Raw genomic sequence first — 25414 nt, 5'->3', positions numbered from 1 at the left:
AACTTCAACGAACCGCAACCACCATCATCTACACCAATGCCATCTACCGTCCATTATAACCACTAGTATTTTCCAGACAATCACAAACATCCATGCCCACGGCAGGATTCGAACCCGCAGCCTTTTTGCAGGAGAGCAGATACGCTGACCACTCAGCCAACCAGGCCGGCTGGATGAACTATGAAAAAGCGAGCAAATGGAATGAACTCAAACTCAACAGAAGTGAAAACAGGAATTATTAAGAAAAGAAACATCAATCAAAAAAGAAATAGAACTAACAAAGAAATTGCAGCATGTCTGTAACTGTGTTAGTGAGATAAAAAAGACAACTGAGATAATCCAAAATAGTATGTCATATGCATAGAATAATAATCAGAAAAAGGAAAAGCTATATTAATCAACAAAAAAGATGAAGATAAAATTCTTCGTTGACAGACTATTTCATGTAGAATGATGTAAGCAAATTGCAAAACAAGAAATTGGACAATGAGACCATTTGTGTCTACAGTAGGGAGGAAGCAAAGGAATTTTACTTGTCATGAGAAATAACACATCGGACAAAGAAAAAGGAATATCTATGTAGAAAAAAGTGTCCGGATACCTCATTCTGCAAAAAAATGTGGAGAACTGCAATAGATTCACGTGCCAGATTTCCTTTAAAATTGCGAGTGAGCTCTTCAGACATTGTATAGTACTATATATTGTCAACTCGTGAGAGGTGGCCAGAAGTGTTGAGCTTACTAACTTCCAACAAGGCATTATTACAGGGTGCCATACCATTGGACATATTGCAACACCCACAGCCAACTGCTGTTGTTGTCTTGTCCTTTGAAGAATCTTAGATGTTTCCATGTGCTCCTTCAACTGCTTTGGCTATGTCGATGATTTTGTTTGTATAGAGCTGTTGTTCAGATTAGGATCTATTTCTTGTAATGCTGCTGTAATTGCTGGACAGGTCAAGATGTGAATGGGTGTCAGTTCAGTATTGGAGCAGTTGTTGCAGTTTCTATATGTTCTCATATCATCTGTATTGATCTTCATTTCTCTATAATGTCCTGTTCGTAGTCTTGCTATCGTGGTGGTGGTCTTTCTGTCAGCATTGATTTCAGGAGTTTGATGTTGTATCACTGATTTCAGTGGAATTAGTTTAGCTTTTGCTAGTGCGTTAGCATCAGCAAGAGCTATCATGCAAGTTTCTTGGTTGAGTTCTCTAGCCTTTTTTGCTAATTTATCAGCTGCTTCATTGTAATCAATGCCTACATGAGCAGGAATCCACTGTAAAAAGCAACTTTTTCCTAAACACTTTAGTTGATTTAAGAGTTTATGGGTGTCTTCTGTGAGCTTGATATTGCCATTTTTGATTGCCTCCATAGCTGATCTTGAGTCACTGTAAATTATAATTCCTTCAGATTGTTAAGATGATAATTTTAAGTAGGCTTCAAGTGCTTTATTTATTCCATAAAATTTGCTGGTAAAATTGGAACCAATTCTCCCAGATCCAACTTTTATTGAAAGTTTTTCACCTTTTGGGAGTAGAAGGAGAACACCGCCATTAATCATGTTGGTGTCTGGCAATCCATCGGTATAACAAATAACCTGTTTGGAGGATGAAAGAAGGTTGATAGTATTTAGGTCTTTTTCTTTGAGCATTTCTTTTGATTCTTTTTTTTTTGTACAGAGTTTGGTAAGGTTTAGATTATGGAGGTATTTGGAGGTAAAGGACTGGAAAAGAGAGGTTCTTTGTTTATGTGGACATTTAGCTGATCAAGACCTATTTCCTTCCTGATAGTGTCATCATATTGAAAAGTTGATGATCTGTGAAGTCTGCATTTTTGATTCTAATGTTGATAAGTTTTTAGGGAGATATGATCGCTTTGGTGGCTTCTGATATTATTCATGAATTTTACGGTGGCAAATTTTCATCTGTCCTCCAGTAGGTCGAGCCCACATTCCTGTTGGGTTCTGATGTTGTCAGTGGATGAGACTGCACCAATGATAATCTTGGATGCTTTTGCTTGTATTATGTCTAATTTTTCCTTTACCGATGAGGCCAAAGGTGACCAGATAGGTGCTGCATATTCCATTATTGGCCTTATTAGTGTAGTGTAAGTAGTTTTGCAGATTTTTGGCTTTGCACCCCAATCTGTTCCACAAAGCCTTTTCAGTATATTTAATTTTTTTAGAGCTCTGTTGGAAGTGTTAGAGATGTGTTGTGCAAAACGTAATTCCTGATCAAGCGTAATACCAAAGTATTTTGGATTTGTGACTTTTTCAATTAGCTTGTTGATCATGACTTTGGGATTGTAGGAATGTCTATTTTTCCTGTCTGTACTAAAGGTGTTAATTTTGTTTTGTCTGGGTCGATTTTGAGTTTAAGTTCATCTGACCATTTTTCTAATCCTCTCATGGATTTGTTTAGAATCTCCTCTGATTCTTTGATTTTAGCACTAGTGTGCCAGATGGCTATATCATCTGATAAGCAAGCTACTTTTGTGTCTTCTGTAAGGTAGGGATGAATGCTATTGACATATAAAAGGAATAGTAAGGGACTGAGTACTGAGCCTTGGGGAACACCAGCCCAGGTTCTTCGCTCTCTTAATGAAATCAGCAATCCAGATTAAAGAGTTTCCTCTAATTCCAATATCATGTACTGTTTGTATTAATTTTTTGATCCAAACATGATCAAAAGCAGCAGTCGTATCAAGGACTATGGCAGTTGTCTTTTTTTGTTGGCTTTTCCTGAAATGAGTCTATTATTGTTTGGCAGAAGTCTGTTGTCAAATGACGGGCTCTATAGGCAGTTTGGTTGTAGCTAATTTTCTTATTTTTTGTCAGCCAGTACATGAGCCTAGAGTGTATGATTCTTTCAGTAATTTTACAGAGTATGCTAGTTAATGCGATAGGTATATAGCTTTGACATTCTGCAGCATTTTTGTCAGCTTTCTGGATGGGTACAATAACTGATTTTTTCCATTCTTTTGCAAGTTTGCCTGTTCGCCAAGAGGTATTGAGAATGTCCAGAAGTTGTTCTTTGACGTTTTTGCCAAGATGTTTGACCATATGACCAAAAATAAGATCATTACCAGGAGATTTATTAAGTGCAGTTTTCTAGATAGATGAATTTAGTTCACTTAGTGTAAATTCTTCAGAGAAGATGTCATTAATTTGGTATGTCCTTGCTTGTTTTAGTATTTTACTTGCGAGTTTATTGAAGGTCTTGTATTCTCTGTTATACTGAAATTTGGAGTTGTTTGAATAGGTTTTTGCCAGTGTGTTTGCAATTTTGTGATCTGTAATAGCTTGTTTCCCAGCATTTATGATGAAGTTTGTTTTCCTTTGGTTCTCTTCTTTGATATTGTTGTCTAGGATTCTAATAATATTCCAGTGTTGGCTGTCTTTTCTTGGGTCCAGGTTACTGCAAAGCTCTGCCCATTTCTCTTGTTTGCACTTCCAAATTTCCTGCTCTATTTTGTGTGTTATGTTCATTAATTTCTTTCTGGATTCACCAGTTTTATTAATTCTGAATTGTTCATTGATATTGTCTCTTTCTGTAATCATTGAATCAATATTGTGATCTTTCCAGTATGGTATCCAGGTATTTTTCCATTTGCCTCTTGTATTGTTGCTTTAGCAGCTTTATTGATGTGTGAAGTAAGGATTTGTAATTTTCTGTCAAGGTTTCCAGAGACAGGTTCATCTTGACAGAGGCTCCAAGATTTGAGTAAACCTTGTTCAGTCGGCAGCCAACTGTTCAAGACATTATTAGTAAATGGAAATGTGAGGGACTTACAACTACAAAGAAACATTCAGGAAGGTCATTGACAAAAGATAATTCTTTTGTCAATTGACAAAAGAGAAAAGGTAAATTTACAAAAGAGAGCTCTGAAACGTGTCGTTCATGAGTGCTGTCATTCTTGCATAAATCACCAAGGAATTTCTGGAATTCCTTGGTATTCCAGGAATCAAGAGGTGTGTGTGTGCATGAAGACCATTCATAAGGAACTACACAAGTTAAATTTCCATGGCCAAGCTGCTGCATACAAGCCATTAATAACCCATATGAATGTAAGTAAGGGATTTGCTTGGTGCAAAGAACATTCTCAATGGACCCCAGACCAGTGGAAACAAGCGGTATGGAGTGACGAATCAAGCTACACTGTTTTTAAATCCAATGGCCGTCGCTGGATGTGGCATATGCTGAACGGTATCTGTTAGCATGTGTCATCCTAACAGTTAAATTTGGTGGTGATGTCATGGTCTGGGGATGTTTCTCATGGTATGGACTCAGACCATTGGTGGTTGTGGATGGAAACATGAATGCCATAAAGTACCATGACATTCTAGACAATGCTGCACTGCCTACATTTTACCAGTTTTATGGAGATTGGCCATTCTTGTTTCAACACGAATGATATATGCACATAAACACAAGAAAGATATTTAATTAACCAAATATTTTGGTCTAGAAATAGCAGACCATCCTCAGTGGTATTTCCAGATGGTCTGCTATTTCCAGACCGAAATATTTGGTTAATTAAATATCTTTCTTGTGTTTACGTGCATATATCATTCAGTCTTATGTCACAAGTATCCTTAAAACAGCAAATTTGTTTCAACATGACAACGTGCTGTGCCATAAATATTTGGTTAATTAAATATCTTTCTTGTGTTTACGTGCATATATCATTCAGCCTTATGTCACAAGTATCCTTAAAACAGCAAATTTGTTTCAACATGACAACGTGCTGTGCCATAAAGCACAATCCATTTCAACATAGTCAGAGGATATGGGTGTACAGAATTTGGGATGGACTGCTCAAAGCCCCAACCTCAATTCTATAGAGGTCCTTTAGGATGAGCTTGAACATCAGATTCAGTTTAGAACAACACATCCAACTTCTGTGTCAGAAATGACCATTGCTTTGCAGGAGGAATGGGAAATTATACCTGTGACTAGTTACCAGCAACTCTTTGAAAGTGTGGCAAGGAGAGTGCACGATGTAATTGTGTCCAAAGGTGGGCCAACTCCTTATTGATTTTGCAATAAATGCAGTACTGTCTAAACAGCGCTGGTGTCCAGACACTGTTTTTTACATAGGATAGTTAGTTCTTTTTGGAGATCTACAGAGGCATAAATAAATCGAAGACATACAGAAATGTTTTAGGAAAATTTCTGAGAAAACAGTAAAACTAATATTTGGTATTTCTGCTCAAGAGGTTATGGACTAATCACCATGTTTGAACATAAAGAAATACATAAATTCATATGGAAAGAACATAAAAGTAATAAGAAATACTGACTTTCATTGTTAGAGTGATATCTTCACACTGTTTCAGAATACAACAGTATACCAGGAGATTTGAAATAACTGATGGCCATTCAAGTTTTTAGTAGGAGAAAAAAATTAAGTATTAGATTAAAAAGAAAAATATGTATGAAAATTGCAAAAATAACTTAAGTAGCATTCAGAGATGAAATACTGATTGCATATACATTACTTGAAAGCAATATTCAAACCTAACAGATCTATCTAATGACAAAATCTGAGGTAAAAATGTTAACTGCTTCAGACAGTGTGATGAAGTACCTACAAGGAAAGAAAAATCAGAACTTCATAGCGAACTTCAGAAGTTAAAGAAACAATTCTGCAAATCATTAAAACTTCTTGACAAGTGAGTATATGTCCATACAGAAAAAAATGTAAAAAGTGTAAAATTAGCTACAAGGGTGGTCTGGAAAGTTCTTGACCTAACAATGAAAAAACGAATTTATAATTTCAAAATTATTTTTATTTTTCAACATAATCTCTCTTAAGACTAATACATTTATTCCAGCAATGCTCCAGTGCCATTATCCTGTCCCTGTAGTGATTCTCAGTAAGATCTGCAAAATACCCCTCTACAGCTGCAATCACCTCTTGATTCGGAGAAAAACGATGATCAGTGAGGAAGAATTTTAGTTTTGGGAAGAGATAGAAGTCAGCCTAATCTGGGAAATAGGGTGGATGTTCCAACAATTCATAGTGCATAGATCCCTTAATTTCCCCATTACCAAAACACCTTTGTGGGCAGGTGCACTGTCCTGATGAAAGATGATTTTTTTCTTCTGCAAACCAGGTCTTTTCTCACGAATTTTTTCGTCTAGTCCGGTTAAAAGATCAGAATAATATCCCCCCAGTTATTGTTTTACCCTTTTCAAGATAATTAATAAACAAAATACTTTTAGCATCCCAAAACACCAATGCCATGACCTTTCCTGTTGGTGGAACTGACTGTCTTCTTTGAAGCTGAACAACCGGCTTCTGTTTTGGCTACTGTTTGGATTCTGGTGTGTAATGGTGAATCCAAGTCTCATCCACAGTAATAAATCGATGCAAAAAATCAGTTTTATTCTTGTTAAAACGCTCCAAGCACTGTTCAGAGTTTTTCAAGCGAGTGCGTTTTTGAATGCACTCGCTTTCACACTTTCTTCATGCAAAATATATCCTACACATTCCTTCGAAATGACTATAGTCTCACACTTTGACTCACCAGTCATCCAATACCATATAGTGCACTTGATCAATGATTTCTGGTGTTGTTGTCCTTCATGTGGATCATCTTCAAAGCTGGTACGGCCACGTTTAAACTCGGCAGCCCGTTTCTTAATTGTCAGAAATGAAAGAGAAGAGTGCCCATAAACTTTTATGAACTTTTTTTGCAGTTAAACCTTCTTTTACAAATTTTATGACTGCACGATACTCAATTTTATCTATTTCAAGGGATACAGACAACAATTTTGCTTCAGACATCTGTAGAAAACAAAGTATTTAAAGATGTGGAAACAAGGGACAAACTACAACAGGGTTTTACTTTCGAAGGTAGCACAGTTATTCCTGTAATGGTCAGGAACCAGGTAAAAACAGTAAAAATTGAAAGATTTCCGATGGAATATATAGAGAACAGTAATAAAATTCTTATACAGACATTTTTGGAATGACTTGAAATTTCACATGGATGCTTATAACAGATGTATCAATTTAAAAAAAAAAAAAATCGTGCCTGTCATCTATGGTCAAGGCCGAGAACTTTTCAGACCACCCTCGTAAATGTGGAAAGATTTTCAGAAGAAAAACATATTTTCTTGGAAATATAATAATAATCTATACTTCAGTTTAGATTCATAAGAAGCACATGATAAGCTGCAAGAGAAATGCTGTTCAAAGGAAAGAGACAAGTGTCCTGGAAGAAACTGGAGGAAAGATATAATGGTAAGTGAAAAAGGAATTAGAGAGGGCAAAAGGTAATGCAGAAACTCACTACTGTTGATGTCTGGAGTAATTATTTTGAAAAATGATTAAATGAGAAGCAGTAAAAAAAATAGTGATAGAAAATTTATCAAGAGAAATGCAGTAAAAAGTATATTTGAATATTAGAAGTCAAAAAATAAGGGTAAAATCCAGATAATTGGAAGACCTCTACATTGTGTTTATGGAATACAAAGAACCAACTGGAGCCTCTGTCCTAATGTTCAATCCTCACCTTCATGTGGTGCACCCCATTAGTAGGTATCCACTAGGTACTGAATGAATGAGAATGGGCTGGCAAACATGGGACTTAGCCAAATTGTACTCTCTATTGGCTTAAACACCTGAAATACATGATGATAAAACATGATGAGATTCAATGCTGGCTGCAGGTTTGTCCAGTTAAACAAAGACCTGCTGTTTTCATCACAGAAAAGTCAGCAACTAGAACAAACTCCAAATCAAACTCTTGAAGAACAAATTCAATATCAGAAAAACTAAGTTAGGAACTATTAACATAACAGGCATTAATGGAAAGGATATCTAACTTGCAGAAGTGTGACATGAATTTAATTTGGCATTACTGAAACAAAGAACACAAAAATAGGTGAGAACAAAAACAGGATGTTATATTTGGGCAACAGAAAGGAAAGGGCACGAATAGCATTCAATACCAAAGATGAAGATAAACTTCTTGACTGGAAGGCAATTTCAAGTAAGGTTATGCAGGTAAACTTCAAAATAAGAAAATGGATAATGAAACTTATACGTACCTATGGGCCTGCAGAATGTTCTCTAAGGAAGAAGTGGAGGAATTTTCCAAGTCATTAGAGTAGGCAGCTGACAAAGAAAATGGTAAAAGTGGTCCTTGTTGCAGATCAAAACAGCAGAGTAGGAAATAAATACGACAGGTATATAGGAAAGTTCTGAGAAAATTTGGAGAAAAGGGCAAAGCTAATAATAACGGTAAGTGCCTTCTGAATTTCTGCTAAGGAACATGAACATAAAAATGTGCATAAATTCACTTAGAGAGATGTGAGAAATAAGAAAAGCCTTGACTATGTTATTGTGGATGTCGACATCTTCACAATGGTTCAGGATTCAAGAGTATTCAGAGGACCATTTAGTTTCAAGTAGAATAAAAATGAACATGACACTGAAAAGATCTATATATAGGAAAGTAACAGTATGCAAGAAAGAAAGAAAGTAGAACTCTATAAAAAGAAAAGAATTAAAGTTGAGGAACTTTCACAGGTAAACTGTAGACTATAGAAACATTATTCATGACAAATGAAATGGTTCAAAAAAGCCAAACCTTGGAGTTTCAGTCGTAAACTGAATAAAATATACATATTATTTCTGGAAAAATTTCCATGTTACTCCTCTAAATAAATATTAATTTTTATTGCTATTTTTGCTCTTTTTTGTTTTGGAGTACCCCTTTTTATAATGGCATTAGCTTTTTACTCAATTTTTTAAGGCATTACTAATGTTTTAAAGACAGATACATGAAGAATATATGGGAAGAATAATTTTGGACATACCTTTGTAGGATTTTCCTGGTTTTCTTCTTTTTCAGTGGCATCCAGCATATGGCAATATACATTTGTACTACTGCTGAAGTATGACTGAAATGAAAGGTTGGAAATGTGGAGATGGAGAGAATTGCAGGTGAGGCAAGAGGTATGCGAATTTTAAAACCTGTGTTTTAAGACTGGGCAGAAAATTCATTGGGAAGAAGGTGAAAAATAGAAAATTTTTGGGGAGAAAGGAGGATAGAGGATCCCTAATCTTGTTCCATCATATTCTATTCTCCTTTTCCCAAAAAAATTTTCTATTTTCTAGAGAAAAGATGGCCAGATGACAAAAATGGAGATATTAGAAGGAACTTGACATTGTTAGCATTCAAGAATGTGTTAGCACTGCCTAAATGTGGAATGATTTAGTCACAAACAAAGGGGAAGAAGAAAGATTAGTATAACAGATGCCAGAAAATTGAAGATTTAATTTGGATTGTTTAATCCAAAGTAAGTCCAAGATCTAGGTAGATTAATGTACTTAGTAATACCTTAAAAGATCAAAATATAACATATAAACATGATATGTTTATATGTTCATAAACAGAGAATTGACAAATAATAGATTAATATCAAAGAAAATTCTTAATAGGAAGCTAATAACAATTAGCTAACAATTAATTGCACTATACGATAGCATTCTGTGTACCCTTGAGAGTAAATACCAAGAAATGATGAATATGTTTTTATATATAAAACTACAAATGATGTTACTCACCAAAGTCATACTGCTGAACAGTATTGAGGTATCCATAAATGGGATTATGACCAAAAATAACAATCATAGACCCTCCAACAACTGTTGATGTGTGTCCCATGGCAGGAAGTGGACTACAGGGTTCAGTATGACAATCCTGTTCTGCAGTTGTTTTTTTCAGAGACATCCATGTAGTTTTATCAGGAATGAATAACCATAATTCATCTACCACTGTTCCATTATAAAGAATTCCACCATACATATACAGATTGTCCTTAAAGTAAATAAATCATAAATAAATAAATGTACATTATTTATTTAAATATTCATTTTTATCTATAAACAGGATAATATAATTTTAATACTAAATAGTTTTTGTGAAATGATGCACTTAAACTTTTAGTAATTAAATAGTGTGAAAGAGCAGATATATGCTATTTATTCTAAATAAAAAAAAGCACTTTTGTTGAGTAGCAACATTTCGGTACTAACTGGCACCATAATATGCTGCAATTACATATATCACATTCTCGCATATTCAGTACATATTTCAAGTTATACTGAGTGACATTATCATTGGCTTATAATAGCATCATCAATCTTATTGTACACCACTAAGTAAACGATCAATGATATCTTCAATGGTCAAGGACATTTTAATGTATATATATATATACACAACTTCAACTGTTAGTTAATTTAACCACAAAGAAATTTATATAAAAAAAGGTAAATATACATTATGAAAGATAAAGCTAAGCTATTTTTGGCAATCGAACAGACCCTTTTTAATAACTAGGTTAACAGCTAAATTTAATACAGTTCAAAATGAAGGATATTAATTAACATACCTGTGTCTTGAAGGTAAAGCTGGTGAAAACTTGACTGAAGACTTGCTAAGGACCGAGATGGTACACCATGCAATTTAGTGTGGTGGGTACAAGTCCAGAAAATACATGAAGGTAGACAAACATTTTTAAAACTAATGATGAAAAAAGTCATCTTCATCAAATTCCTGCCATGTACCCTCAAGGGGTGTACAGGATATGATAGTACTACATGAAAAATCTACACCATTACTAACTTCCTATCTACAATTTTCCTCCAAATCAGTCTATTACTTGTCAAGACTCCAATATTATCATTATCAGATCTTATATTTCTATCGTCTAAGGCACATTGTACCGTATCAATCCAATTATATCTTGGTCTTCCTCTGAGTCGTTTTCCTGCCAACCTGGGAGAGAACACTTGTTTTGCAAATCTTTCCTCACCCATTCTGTTTAAGTGACCATACCACCTGAGATTAGCTCTGCTAATGCATTCCTGGATGTTGACAATGTCAAGTTCTTTCCTAATATCCTCGTTTTTAATATGATATTGCCATTGATGCCATCTGTTCACGCTTCTGATTTTTCTCAGGACTCTCATATCTGCAGTCTCTAGCCTTTGGTCAAGTGTTTTACTTCTGACCCAGCTCTCAGATCCATAAGTTAAAACTGGTTTGAACATGGTCTTGTATACAGCTAATTTAGTGTTCCGACTAATTTCTCTCTTAGCTGGTAGGTGTGTATATATATATATATATATATATATATATATATATATATATATATATAAATACACACACACACATATATACCTACCAGCTTTGTTGATTCTGTTGTCTATTTCCATATTTAATTTACCATCTTCACTAAAAATCATGCCTAAGTAGCTGAAATGTTTTACTTATTCCACGGGTTCCCTGTTCACAACACAGTTGACATTTTCAACAATTCTACCTATTTGTATTGTCTTTGTCTTTTTAATGTTGACCTTCATACCATATCTATTACAACAGTTATTCAATTTAGTCAGGGAGTCTTGCAAACTTGTAGTGGATTTATTTAGAAGTATAACATCGTCTGCATAAAGCAAAGAGCTGACGTTAATATCTCCAATTCTGATATCATGTTTAATACGACTTTCCTTCATTATGTGATCCATATAGATAATGAATAACAGAGGGAATAATGTACATCCTTGTCTCACACCAGATTTAACATTAAACCACCTCCCTGTACTTCCTTCAATTCTAACTGCTGATTTACAACTCATATACAGATCTTTGTTATATTCCCATGCTTTCTCGACTATTTGTCGTAAAGTGATGATTTGATCCTGACAGCCTCTATTTGGCCTGAATCCAGCTTGTTCTTCACCAAGCTTTTCTTCCACAATTCTTCTCAACTTTTTCTCAAGTATACTTGCATAGATCTTGCCAAGAACACTCAGTAGGGAAATACCTCTGTAATTCTCACATTCAGTTTTATTTCCCTTTTTATATATGGGCACTATTAGAGCTCTACTCCAATCATCGGGAATTCATCCCTCTGCCTAGGCTTTCTGAACTATGCAGTGCAGTGCAGCCACTGCAAGACCTTTATACCACCATACTTCAGCATGTCTGGTCGAATATCATCTACTCCTGCTGCCTTTCTACATTTTAAGCCTTTGATGGATTTTTCTACTTCAAGTATGGATCTTTAGAGATCTTTATAATCTACAGTAGAGATCTTTATAATCTACAGTAGAGATCTTTATAATCTACATAAATATATCACTGACTTAACCTCATTTAGAGTCAAACCATCTTGCTATACACCTCCAATTCTAAATGCAAACATGCAACTGAAGTATAGGCTGTGTATTAAGTTACACTATTACAACTAAAGATTCAGTTTCAGTGTTTGAAATAATTCCTCTGGTACTTTATAATCATTTGCTTTTTCAAGAATAAAACATAAATAGAAATCTTTATTTACATAATTTCTTGACTAGTGATTTTAAGGTAAAATCTGAATTTGGACAGGAGTCTGTTTTTTTTTTTTTTTTTATGTCTGTTTGTTTTTTACCACTGTGCTATCACTGCTTGTTTCATTTAGCAATTTTTCGAAATAATTACTCCATACTTCAAGGATATCTTTTTCTCCTGTTTTCATTTAACCTTTATCATCTCCTTTTACGGCACTCTTTCCTCCATTTCTAAGCTTCTTCAACAACCTCCGGAATATTTTGCCACCTTCTTGATATTTATTTTCTATATTCTTGCCAAAGTCCTTCCATGATTTTTGTTTAGCTAGTTTCACACAGTGTTTAGCATTCTTGCATTTGTCTCTGTATTCTCTAAGAGCACAAGCTGACTTATTTGCCAGGAACTTTTGATATGATTTCTTCTTTTCCTTCACTGCCTGTTTAACTCCCTGTGTCCACCATGGAGTCCTGATTTTTCTATCCTTGCAGACAACTTCACCGTATGCCTCTCTAGCTGAATCAATCAGGGTTTTCTTCATCGCTTGCCACTGAATCTCCAAGGTTTGGTTCCTGTTCTCAAACTCTTTCATTTTTCCTTCAATAATCTTTGTGTATTTTAGTCTACAGTTCACATCTGAGAGCTGCTCAAATTTTATTCGCTTTAAAACTTTCTTACATGTTATTTTTTTCAATATGAAATTCAATTTTATCCTGCTCAAGACTAAATAGTGATTGCTTCCAATTTCAAATCCTCTGTACACTCTGGTGTCCTGCACCAGGGAGAAAACATCACTATCAACAATAACATAGTCAATGAGACTTTTCTTATTCCTAGCCTCTTCTCTCCATGTGAATTTGTGCACATTTTTATGTTGGAACATGGTGTTAGTAATAACCAGTCCATGTTCTGAGCAGAAATCCAACAAGTATTTGCCATTATTATTAGCTTTGCTGTTTTCTCCAAATTTTCCCAAAATGATAAAAAAGTTAAAACTGAAAATATGAATTTGAAAACTTTAGATTTTTAAAAGAACTGGGAATTAACAGTAAGCCAGCAACAAACATGACAGGTGCTGCAGTCATATAAAAACATGACAGCAGCACCTGTCATGTTTTCGAGCCCAAAAGATTTTTTTTTTTTTTTTAATCCAATCCACAAAATGCTGTAAACCTACAGTACATTAGTAGCAGGGATAGGCTAATGGTTAGGAAATTGAGAAACCCTAATTTGCAAGTGGCTTCAGGTTTCTAATAAAAAGGGTGATGGTCCTATACAATGAAAATTGTCTGGTACTTAGAGACTTTCATAAACATTCATGCTGCGGTGGATTCAAACACATAATCTGTTGGGTTGGGGAGCAGGTATGCTATCCAACATCAGCTTAATATTTAGATGGAAACTATTCAGAACAGACTGCTGATCTAAACAGGTGTTACATTTCAATCATCTAAAGCACTCCTAAAGGTATTAACTCAGAAGGACCTCTTGGTCTTTCTCCCTCCCTCTCATCCTGGTTGATCACACATCTTAGATCAGTTCTACTCACACATTCTTGAATATTAATGCCAAGTTTATTTTTCCCTTGATATTTTTACTTCTAATATAGTTCTGTCACATGCCATCTATTCAATGTCCTAATTTTGCATAGAATCTTATCTGCAGACTTTACTTTGATCAACTATTTTATTTCAAATACAATATTCAGATCCATAAGTTAAAACTAGTTTTCAAACTTTTTTTATCTGCCTATTTTCAGTGTCTGTTCACTACTTAGTTTGTTTTATCATACCAAATTTGTCACAGTATTATTTAATAATGATAAAGTCTATTTGGAGACCCTGTAGCATATTTACTGAGGATAATGCCATCTGCAAAGAGTGAATAACTAAGTGTAACATCTCTATTTGAATCTCAGGTCTAATACCACTTTCCATAAGAATGTGATCCAAGCAAATTATAAAGAACAGTAGAGATCTTTATAATCTACATAAATATATCACTGACTTAACCTCATTTAAAGTCAAACCATCTTGCTATACACCTTCAATTCTAAATGCAAACATGCAACTGAAGTATAGGCTGTGTATTAAGTTACACTATTACAACTAAAGATTCAGTTTCAGCGTTTGAAATAATTCCTCTGGTACTTTATAATCATTTGCTTTTTCAAGAATAAAACATAAATAGAAATCTTTATTTACATAATTTCTTGACTAGTGATTTTAAGGTAAAACCTGAATTTGGACAGGAGTATAGGACATTGTGAAGTATTGCAAAGCATGTAAATGAAGATAGACTGGCCATATTAGCAGATTAACAGAAAGAAAAAAAAATTGGATACAAGCACTGAGTGGATACAAAGAGAAGGAAAGAGAATGAAAGGTTATAAAAGAACAAGATGGTCACATAAGCTAAAGAAAGGAAGAATTAAAAAGTTAAGGGGAATCCCCAGCAGTGGAAAGAGAGGCTAAAGGCAAAGAAGAAAGTAGCAGCTACCAAAATGTTCATATCATTATATTTCAGCGTTTTTTGTTAAATATGATCTGCTCCAGCTAGGGTTTGTCAGTTTTTAAAAAATGAGTTTAAAAACCAGTTTTATTGGATAAATTTGTAAAATTTGAAAACTGGTTTTTTAAATTTAAAAAACCGGTTTTCGACTTTAGATCCTAATATGTAAAATTAATTATTTAATTAAAAACATTAGCATTTTGACTTGAAACCGATGTACAGTCGGGGCTCTTTTTATGTGGTAGATACATTCCACAGAAAACCGCATATAAAAAAATCGCACTAAAAAGGCCTAACTTATGTTGAAAAACTAGGGATACGTTCCATAATTTTCTAAAACCATATAAAACCGAAGCAATGAATTACAATAAACCTAAAATTGCATAAAAAAAGTTTATGAAAATTCAGGAAAATAAGAATGCCTAAGTTTGTTTTAAAGCTTTATTTATTTAATTTTATCGAAAAGTAACTTTTTTTTTTTTTTACATTTTGTCATCAGAATTATCATCGCTGTTAGACAATATTCGGCAATGTTTGCGAACCAGTGCAAAATCACTTTAATCACCAGAAGAGATAGTCAGCGCATCAGATCTGTATGGTAAAGGCAATGGTTCTTCACAAACAGAATTAGCTTCATCCTCATTCTGTGCTGATTTTTTTTCTTCTGACAATGTAATCAGTAATTAAACTTTGCGATGATGATTTCACTAATTTTTTTATACAGCTCGCGATATCCAGACATACAGTTCTTCACTCACGTTGGAATTTAAAAGCTCGTTCAGAATTTGTGTCATTAACAAGAAAATGATTTTCCAATTTATTGCACAGTTCAAGACTTTCTCGAATTATATTTGCAGTGAGGGGGACAGGTTTTTCTTCCGCTTCACTATCATTTTCTGGATCCTCGACGATATCTAAAGTTAATCGATATCCAATAATATCATCATCACTTAAGGCATTATCCACAAGCAATTTGTCTACTTCGTTCTGGCTAAATGTATCAAAACCTTCTCCACCAATTTAATGTGCCAAAGTAATGATTTCAGCTGACAATGTAGATGTTTGCATTGTATAGAACACATCCAGGCCAAGCTGCTTTCCAGCAGGCATTTAAAATTTGTGCTCTTATTTCAGCAATAGCAGATGCAACATGATTTAAGCAGTCCAAAATAGAAAATTTTTTCCAAACATCAGTATGGCAAAAATTTTATGATTCATTTTCTAGTTTATCCAATATAAACTAAAAAGTGTGCTTAACGTAATGTTTTTTAAAAGTAGCAATTATGCCTTGATCTAATGGCTGAATAATGCTTGTTGTATTGGGTGGAAAAAACACTACCTGCACATTTGGATGTTTAGAAATGTAAATGACTTGGTGCATTGTCAACAATTAATAAAACTTTAAAATCTAGAGCTTTTTGCTTCATATATGGTTTCACTTCTGGTACAAAGCAATTATTGAAGCATTCAGTAAATACAGTTGTTACCCAGGCCTTTGTATTAGACATCCAATGTACCGGCAGCTGTTTTAGATCTTTGTCTTCTAGAGCACATGGTCTTAGAAATCTATTTACTAGGAGGGGTTTCAACATTCGATCTCCTGATGCACTGCTACAAAATAATAACGTCATTTAACATTTAAAGCAAGCAACAATCTCTGCTTACTTTAAACTCACTTGCTTTTTTCTCAGACTTTGCGATGTTAGTTCGACTAGGAATTTTCTTCCAAAACAATCCTGTTTCATCAGCATTAAACACTTGATCGGGAAAATATCCACCATCTTCAATAATTTTGGCTAACATCTCTTGAACATGATATCATGTTCAAGAGATGTTAAAGTGGTATTAAACATGATATCATGTTTAATACCACTTTCCTTCATAATGCGATCCATATAGATAATGAATAACAGAGGGGATAATGTACATCCTTGTCTCACACCACATTTAACATTAAACCATCTTCCTGTACTTCCTTCAATTCTAACTGCTGACTTACAACTCAAATAAAGACTAAGTATTGCTTGATATAATGCCCCATTGACACCATATAACTGTAGTGTATTGAATAGCTTCTCTCTTGGCACCTTGTCATATGCCTTTTCCAGTTTGACCAAACTTAAATACAGATCTTTGTTATATTCCCATGCTTTCTCAACTATTTGCCGTAAAGTGAAGATCTGATCCTGACAGCCTCTATTTGGCCTAAATCCAGCTTGTTCTACAATTCTTCTGAATCGTTTCTCAAGAATACTTGCATACATCTTGCCAGGAACACTTAGTAGGGAAATACCTCTGTAATTCTCACATTCAGTTTTATTTCCCTTTTTATATATGGGTACTATGAGAGCTCTACTCCAATCATCGGGAATTCGTCCCTCTGTCCAGGCTTTCTGAACTATGCAGTGCAGCCACTGTAAGACTTTTATACCACCATATTTCAGCATTTCTGGTCGAATATCATCTACTCTTGCTGCCTTTCTACATTTTAAGCCTTTGGTGGCTTTTTCTACTTCAAGTATGGATATGTATTCCTGACTGTATGTCTGTTGTTTGTTTTTTTACCACTGTGCTATCACTGCTTGTTTCATTTAGCAATTTTTCGAAATAATTACTCCATACTTCAAGGATATCTTTTTCTCCTGTTTTCATTTAACCTTTATCATCTCTAACTCCTTTTACGGCACTCTTTCCTCCATTTCTAAGCTTCTTCAGCAACCTCTGGAATATTTTTCCACCTTCGTGATATTTATTTTCTATATTCTTGCCAAAGTCCTTCCATGATTTTTGTTTAGCTAGTTTCACACAGTGTTTAGCATTCTTGCATTTGTCTCTGTATTCTCTAAGAGCACAAGCTGACTTATTTGCCAGGAACTTTTGATATGCTTTCTTCTTTTCCTTCACTGCCTGTTTAACTTCCTATGTCCACCATGGAGTTCTAATTTTTCTATCCTTGCAGATAACCTCACCACATGCCACTCTAGCTGAATCAATCAGGGTTTTCTTTATCGCTTACCACTGAATCTCCAAGGTTTGGATCCTGTTCTCAAACGCTTTCATTTTTCCTTCAATAATCTTTGTGTATTTTAGTCTACAGTTCACATCTGAGAGCTGCTCAACTTTTATTCACTTTAAAACATTCTTACATGTTATTCTTTTCAATATGAAATTCAATTTTATCCTGCTCAAGTCTAAATAGTGATTACTTCTGATTTCAAATCCTCTGTACACTCTGGTGTCCTGCACCAGGGAGAAAACATCACTATCAAGAATAACATAGTCAATGAGACTTTTCTTATTCCTTGCCTCTTCTCTCCATGTGAATTTGTGTACATTTTTATGTTGGAACATGGTGTTAGTAATAACCAGTCCATGTCCTGAGCAGAAATCCAACAGGTATTTGCCATTATTATTAGCTTTGCTCTTTTCTCCAAATTTTCCCGAAACATTTTTGTATGTCTCACAATCATTTCCTACTCTACTATTTAGATCACCAACAGGACCTACTTTTCCTTTTTAATTGTGTCAGTTGCTTTTTCTAAAGCATCAAAAAATTCCTCCACTTCTACCTTAGTAGAACCTTATGTGGGACCATAGGCATAAATAAGTCTCATTGTCCAGTTCCCCATTCTCATATTTGCCCACATTACTCTACTCGAGACTGGCTGCCATTGAAGAAGATTAGCCTCGTATTTTGTGTTGAATACTATGGCTACTCCTTCTTTTCCTTGCCTATATATAACATTTTGTATTTATTGCTCAGAAAGATCTCACCAGTTTTTGTCTCAGTCACCCCTATTATGTCGATCTGATACTTATCTAATTCCTCAGCTAGCTCCATTTCTTTGCCATTCAGGCTTCTTATGTTGATAGTACCGATCTTTAACTCTGGTGATGTTGAGTTGGGATGTGTTTTCAGATTTGTTCCAGTAGCTGACTTTTCGCTGTTCGCCCTGGGTCCCTGGGCGAAAACAACGGGGGCCTGGTTTAACCAGGTGACGTCCCAGCCGGCATGAGATTTTGTCATGCTGTACCATCATTTTTTATTTTAGTTTAACCAATAGGAATACAATTTGGTCGGCTAAATCCCAAATTGCCAGCCCATCCTCGTTCATTCAGTATCCAAGTAGATATCCAACAGGGTGCAGCACGAAAAGGTGAGGATTGGACATTAGGTCAGAAGCCCTGTTCGGTTCTCAGCATTCCTTTAAAAGCTATGTGGAGGTCTGGTCTCCTCTCAGTTATACAGCTTTGACCCTTAAGCACCCCATTGATGTTTAATTAATTATTAATTAATGATCAATTATTAATTAATAATAAATCAGCTGAATTAACAATTAATTATTTATTAATTAATATATTACGAAATAATCAGGGTGTTCCATGAAAATTTCAGGATTTGTGAAGTGTTCTGTCGTAGGAAAAGTTTTTGAAATGCTGGATTACCCTGTTATCGGAATGGATTCTCCTTCTGTTGACATGTGCAGAAGTGTTGAAAGTGCTCGTATCTGTGGGCATACCATACGGCATAACTTCAAATCCACATAAAAAGAGACCAGAGTGTATATGTTAAAAGTGAGGAATCGGTAGATGACATAGAGTGTGAAGATGACTATGGCGAGGATTTTTTAAATTCTCTTGATCTAGATAATAACTGTGGATTCCCTATGTTGTCTGACAATTACAAATAATCAATTTCCCAAATTAGAAAACTCTGCAAATTTTTTAGAAAATCTTCTGTAAGAGATAGCATCCTTCAGAATTATCTAAAACAAGAAAAAGGAAAGGAATTAAGTCTGATTCTCGACTGCCAAATGAGATGAAATAGTTTAGATGCCATTGAAAGATTTATAACATTAAAAGAATGTGTTGTTTTAGCTTTGAATGATATTGGTGCTTCTCATATGTGGAATGAAGCTCAGTATCCTAAAATCATGGTGCTTCTTAAAGTGTTGGGACCAGTACGTTTAGCAGCTGATTTTAAATTTTAATTTAAAATCAGCTGCTAAAAATGATATAATTTTAAACTTGATAAAATTAACAAGGCATATTTGAATTTCTGTTAAATGAACTAAAAATTTAAAGACTGAAATTAGTTCCATATTATTAAATGCTTTAGAAGTACGAATTCAAGAAAGAAGACAAGTTGGATTGGTAACCCTTTTGCTATATTTGCAAAATCCACAAAACAATGCAACAAAGAAATTAGTGTATTTCCACTAGCTTCAAAACTCGATATTATTAAGTTATCTGGAAAAATATTTCCTAGAATATATCCAAATTCTTGTATGGAAACAGATTGCAATGATGAATATATCAGAGATGGAGAAACTATTAATCAGGACAATGCTCTAAAAGAAGCCATGGAAAAATCAACTCATAGGTTTTTCTTGAGGAACCCGAAGAAATAATATCAAATCCAAAGACACTGAAGGCCGAATTTTCAATATTTGAGGCAACCAATAAAAAAACAAAGAATTTAGATTTAATATTTGATGCCATGAAAATGATAAAACCAATTTTCTATTTCAGGTAATTTTGTATCTAGAATAAGAACAAGATTAAGTAATCGTTCAGTGGACATTTTATGTTTTTTGAAATCATATTTCCTGAAGAAAAATGCTAAATGAAATAAAAATTTATAATTTATATTTTGCATGGATTTTAAGTTTAGTTTTTTTTTATTTGGTTTTGTACAGTGTATATTAAATAAGCTGAAAAATTTTGAAATAAATATAAATTTTTTTTACTGTTTTAATTATATACAGTTTTTTTTTTGTAAAAATTCAAAAACCGGTTTAACTGGTTTTTTTTTGGAAATACTGGAATTCAAAAACCGTTTTCTTCAAAAGTTGGTTTTTGTATAAACCTAGCTCCAGCTGCCTTTCCACATTTTGCATTTGACAGATTTTCTATCTCTAATAGTGAAATCTACTTATAACTACATTCCTCTTAGCACTTTTGTACTGTTTTGTACCTCACTTCAGATATTCAGCCATTCACTTCAGACATTTTGTACATAATTTTAAAGTTGATGAATGTAAAGGAGTCATACATATAAGTAGAGTAAAACTGATGGAATATGATTGTGGATATCTGAGATATGTGTTTAATGCATTGGTAGCATTCTTACTAAATAACTTAAGGAAATTACAACGTACAATAGAATATACATTAAAATAAATTTTAATACACTTCCAATATTCGGCAACGTCATGTTGCCATTATCACAGGAACTTAAACACAAGACACGCGCATGCAAGCACAACACACAGTAAATGAAGAACGAAGCAGGAAGCTATTCTTTCTCCTAAAAGTCCTGATGGTGTTGGTATTCTTGGCCTATTGGGCTGAAGGTCTTCTGATGTAGGTTTCCCAAATTTGGGGCAGTCTCATGCAACCAAATTTGTTTAGGTTTGGATTGTTTCTTAGGGCTGAGGCTGATTCCATGAAAAGCCTTTCGTATTTGAATTTACTACGGTATATTATTAGTGTACGAGGGCTTTGGCCAAATGTTTAGCTAGATTGTATGTGGGGGAAATCAATGCCATCCACTATGGAACGTAATGGGCACATTTTCTTTATTGATTCCCCCACATACAAACTAGCTAAACATTTGGCCAAAGCCCTCACACACCTTCACACATAAAAAACTTAGTCCACTTCAAAGCCAGCATAGAAAACCTTACACTCAAACACACTGACGTATTGGTCAGTTTTGATGTCTCTTCCCTATTCACAAATGTCCCACTCAAAGAATCCTTAGAGCTAATCCAAGCTAAATTTCCTCCCGATATCACAGCCCTATTTCAGTTCACAATGAACTCAGGCTATTTTGTTTGGCAAGGAAAATTCTACAAACAAATAGAGGGGACAGTCATGGGTTCTCCACTCTTCCCACCCTTGGCCAACTTTTATATGGAGACTTTTGAAGAGAACATATGGCTTCGCTATGTTGATGTGCTCGCTATTTGGCCACATGGCTCCATTGCACTCCTCTCTTTCCTAACACACTTAAACAACCAACACCCCAGAATCAAGTTCACCCTGGAAGAAGAAAAAACAACTGCCTTCCTTTCTTAGACACACTAGTCACCCGTCAGCCTGATGGAACCTTGGTTTTCTCAATTTATAGAAAACCCACCCATAATAGGCAGATACATTCACCAACAATCCCCCCCCCTCTCTCACAACAATATGCAGACATTAAGACACTACACAACAGGGCTAAACTTATCTGTTCACATGACAATGCCCTAACCACAGAACTAAACCATATTCTCAACACTTTCTCAGCCAATGGCTATCCCCCTCCCAAAAAAAAATCCAAAACATATTGAAACCAATAAACCACAACCCCCTCCCCCCCCCCCCTCCGCAACAAGGATTACTCTAAATCCGTCACCATTCCCTACATCCGAGGCACCTCGGAAAAAATTACAAAAATCCTAAATAAACATGATTTAACTTCTTGTTACAGACCTTATAAAAAATTGGCATCCCTTATCTGCTCTACTAAAGACCCCCCCCCCGCCTCTTAGACCTACCTGGTGTATACCGAGTCCCTTGCAGCTGTAAGCTGTCCTACTTTGGCCAAATAGACAGGACAGCCAATATCAAAATTTCAGAACAGAAGGACTACATCTGGTTTCACCCAGCCGCTCTGGTCTTGCAAACCATGTGCTGGATTCCGGCCATAGAATACGGTGGAAAAAAGCCACGATAATACACCGTAGTAAATTCAAATACGAAAGGCTTTTCATGGAATCAGCCTCAGCCCTAAGAAACAATCCGAACCTAAACAAATTTGGTTGCATGAGACTGCCCCAAATTTGGGAAACCTACATCAGAAGACCTTCAGCACAATCGGCCAAGAATACCAACATTGCCCACTAGAGGGCCCATCAAGACTTTTAGGAAAAAGAATAGCTTCCTGCTTCATTCCTCATTTACTGTGTGTTGTGCTTGCGTGCACGTGTCTTGTATTTAAGTTCCTGTGGTAATGGCAATGAGACGTTGCCGAAATACTGGAAATGTATTAAAATTTATTTTAATGTATATTCTATTGTACGTTGTAATTTCCTTAAGCTATTTAGTAAGAATGTATAACCAACATCTAAGCCTTTCCACGAGAATGTAGCATTCTACATTCTCCTTTACAGGTACAACCATGGGTTGTAAAGGTGATGGCCGAGAACACGGAAATTCCTTGCAAGAGGTGACAAAGTTTGCTGGAGTGTTTGAATCCACAGTCAGTAGTGTCCATTTATAGTGGAGGCTTTCCCTTTAGGTGGAGCAACTGCGGTTGAAGCTCTACGGTGACAAATTGGGATCGCATGCATTTGGGACGACCAGCAAGACCTGAATGTCTCCAGATTTGTCAAGAACTGCTTCAACAGTACAATGCTGGACCCAGTAAACCAGTTTCAGAATGAAAACTATGGAGAGAAATTAATGGGTTTCTTCTGCATATGCACTTGGTTGCTAAGGTTCTTGTTCTTTGCTTGTTCTATCCAAACTGGTTTTTTTTTCAACATTAATGTTTGTATATTTGAATCCACAGTTCATAAGTGAGAGCTATTCAACTGATTTTATTTTTTTTTTTAATACTTGAAGCTATACTTTTTTTATAACAGCATAATCATTTTTATTCTGCTGTACACTTGCTGCATTGAACAGTGCAACAAGACTTGTGAAATATCATGCCATGTTTCTAATTGCACTGTTGTAGATATTTAACATTTCAAATGACTTTTTAGAAGCTCGGGAGTAGAATTTATAGCCTACATGAATCATTTTAATTTCTTGCCACAATACTTCGTGTTTGGTTTTTATTGTATGAGCTTCCAATCCTGATTTGTTTTCTTTTTTTCTCTACATCCTTAAAGTGTCCTGTTCAACTCATTTTTTTTTTTTTTTAATACTTTAAGTTACGTTTTTCTTTTCAATGAAATAATCATTTTTATTGATCTGCATGGACCTGCCTGAGTGACAAATACAAGGATAGGCGATCTTATAAATGCTAAGTTTCTGAAGTGGTCAATAGGGCAGTTTTGGAAGCCAGAGAATGCAGAATATCTTGTTGAGGGGCAACTTTGATATCCTGTTAATACAACAACTTTAAAATCTTTTTTGTGACTGACAGAATTATTGCTCTTCTGTAATCTTATTCTTCATGTTTATATGGTTGCCTAGGGCAGTGCTTCCCAAACTTCTGGATGTCAGGGCCCCCTTTGCAAAAATTAAAATATTTCACGGCCCCCCTCAGAAAAAAAAAATCGTAATAGAGAGATATATTATTATAATATTTATTGTATTTATATTCAATACAAAACATACACAGCGAATATTGCAAAAATCAAATGCATATATTACATTTTTTGCCTCTTACCGTTTGGTTCTGAAGACTATGCGGGCTGTTCTGGTAAAATAATTAATACTGTCCTTTTTTTTTTTTTTTTTTGAGTCTGTTTCTGCTTCTTCTGATTGTTCATGGGAATTTTTTTTTATTTTTTATCAGCCACTTATCCATCTCAGGATTAAATTCTTTAACGTAGAATAGATCAAATAATAACACCACTTGCCGATACGGGCACACAACAGACTGATAACATGAAATTAGTGAATATTACCTGAATAAGGGAATCCCCGGACCAGGAACATTTTTCTCTTTTGTGACCTTTCTCCCTTTAAGGTAATTAAGCCTAACGCGAAACAGACAGCAAAGGCAGGTTATTAAAACGTGCATATGATTGGTGCGGTATTAACAAAAGATCGCGCAACCGAAAGATAAAAACATAGCTGACAATTGAGTTGAAATGCTAACTCGCTCTCTTCAACTGAATTCCATATGTGAAACTGCCACAACATTCATTATATATACATATTACTTACTTTTAACACATTTGGTTGAATTTTATTGCTGCCTTCTGAAATCGAACTCACACACATCTAATTAATAACAATAGTTTTTAGTTAGACACTGTGTTCGCCCATGCAACATATAGTTTTGTTTCAGTCTATACAGCATAGTTTCTGTATGAGGGGACATGTGATTATTAATTAGTGTTTTTATCCCAGTTGTCTCTAATTGCACAATGTGTTGAGAAATATATTACACAGACTCCTCATACCTTATTCACTGGCATAATAAAAGTACTTGTTTTTATTGCCTCTGCAGTATAGTGGCTGTTAGGGAGGGCTGTTGTTTACCACTGCAAGCGAGTTACTATCTCCCCACATGAACTTGTTTAAGCTTTTTTTCACGTGTGAAGTATATGCGAAACTTTTATTGGTAACAGAAAACTAGCTCGGATGACAGTGATAATATAAAACGAGTTTTGATATGTATATAAAGTCAATATCAACAGTCCCTGATTACGAATACGTGATGAAATGGACAGGAAGATTTGGAGCTTCCCTGGAGAGCATTCGAAGTAAATACAATTAACCACTGCTTTGAAATGAAACATATGAATAAGCAATATTTACTAATATTCATTAAGTGCCGAAATACGCAGGAAGCAAAGTTTGTGAACCAACACCAATG

General features: G+C 34.9%; 1 protein-coding gene across 1 annotated transcript in view; it reads right to left on the bottom strand.

Annotated features, from left to right (window-relative positions):
• The window catches only part of LOC150107312 (attractin-like protein 1), a 447772-nt gene that overhangs the window by 363354 nt on the left and 59004 nt on the right, over positions 1-25414 (bottom strand). Inside the window, exon 5 of the mRNA XM_090391786.1 lies at positions 9582-9834. Within this exon, the coding sequence (XP_090247912.1) occupies positions 9582-9834 (253 nt within the window). The remainder of the gene's footprint in view (positions 1-9581; positions 9835-25414) is intronic.

Source organism: Typopeltis vanoorti, chromosome 4, assembly GCF_054136105.1.
Source record: "Typopeltis vanoorti isolate ZY-2024b chromosome 4, IOZ_Tvanoo_1.0, whole genome shotgun sequence".
Taxonomy (NCBI): domain Eukaryota; kingdom Metazoa; phylum Arthropoda; class Arachnida; order Uropygi; family Thelyphonidae; genus Typopeltis; species Typopeltis vanoorti.
Note: the sequence above shows the minus strand (reverse complement) of the source record. Positions and strands in the feature narration are given on the sequence as shown.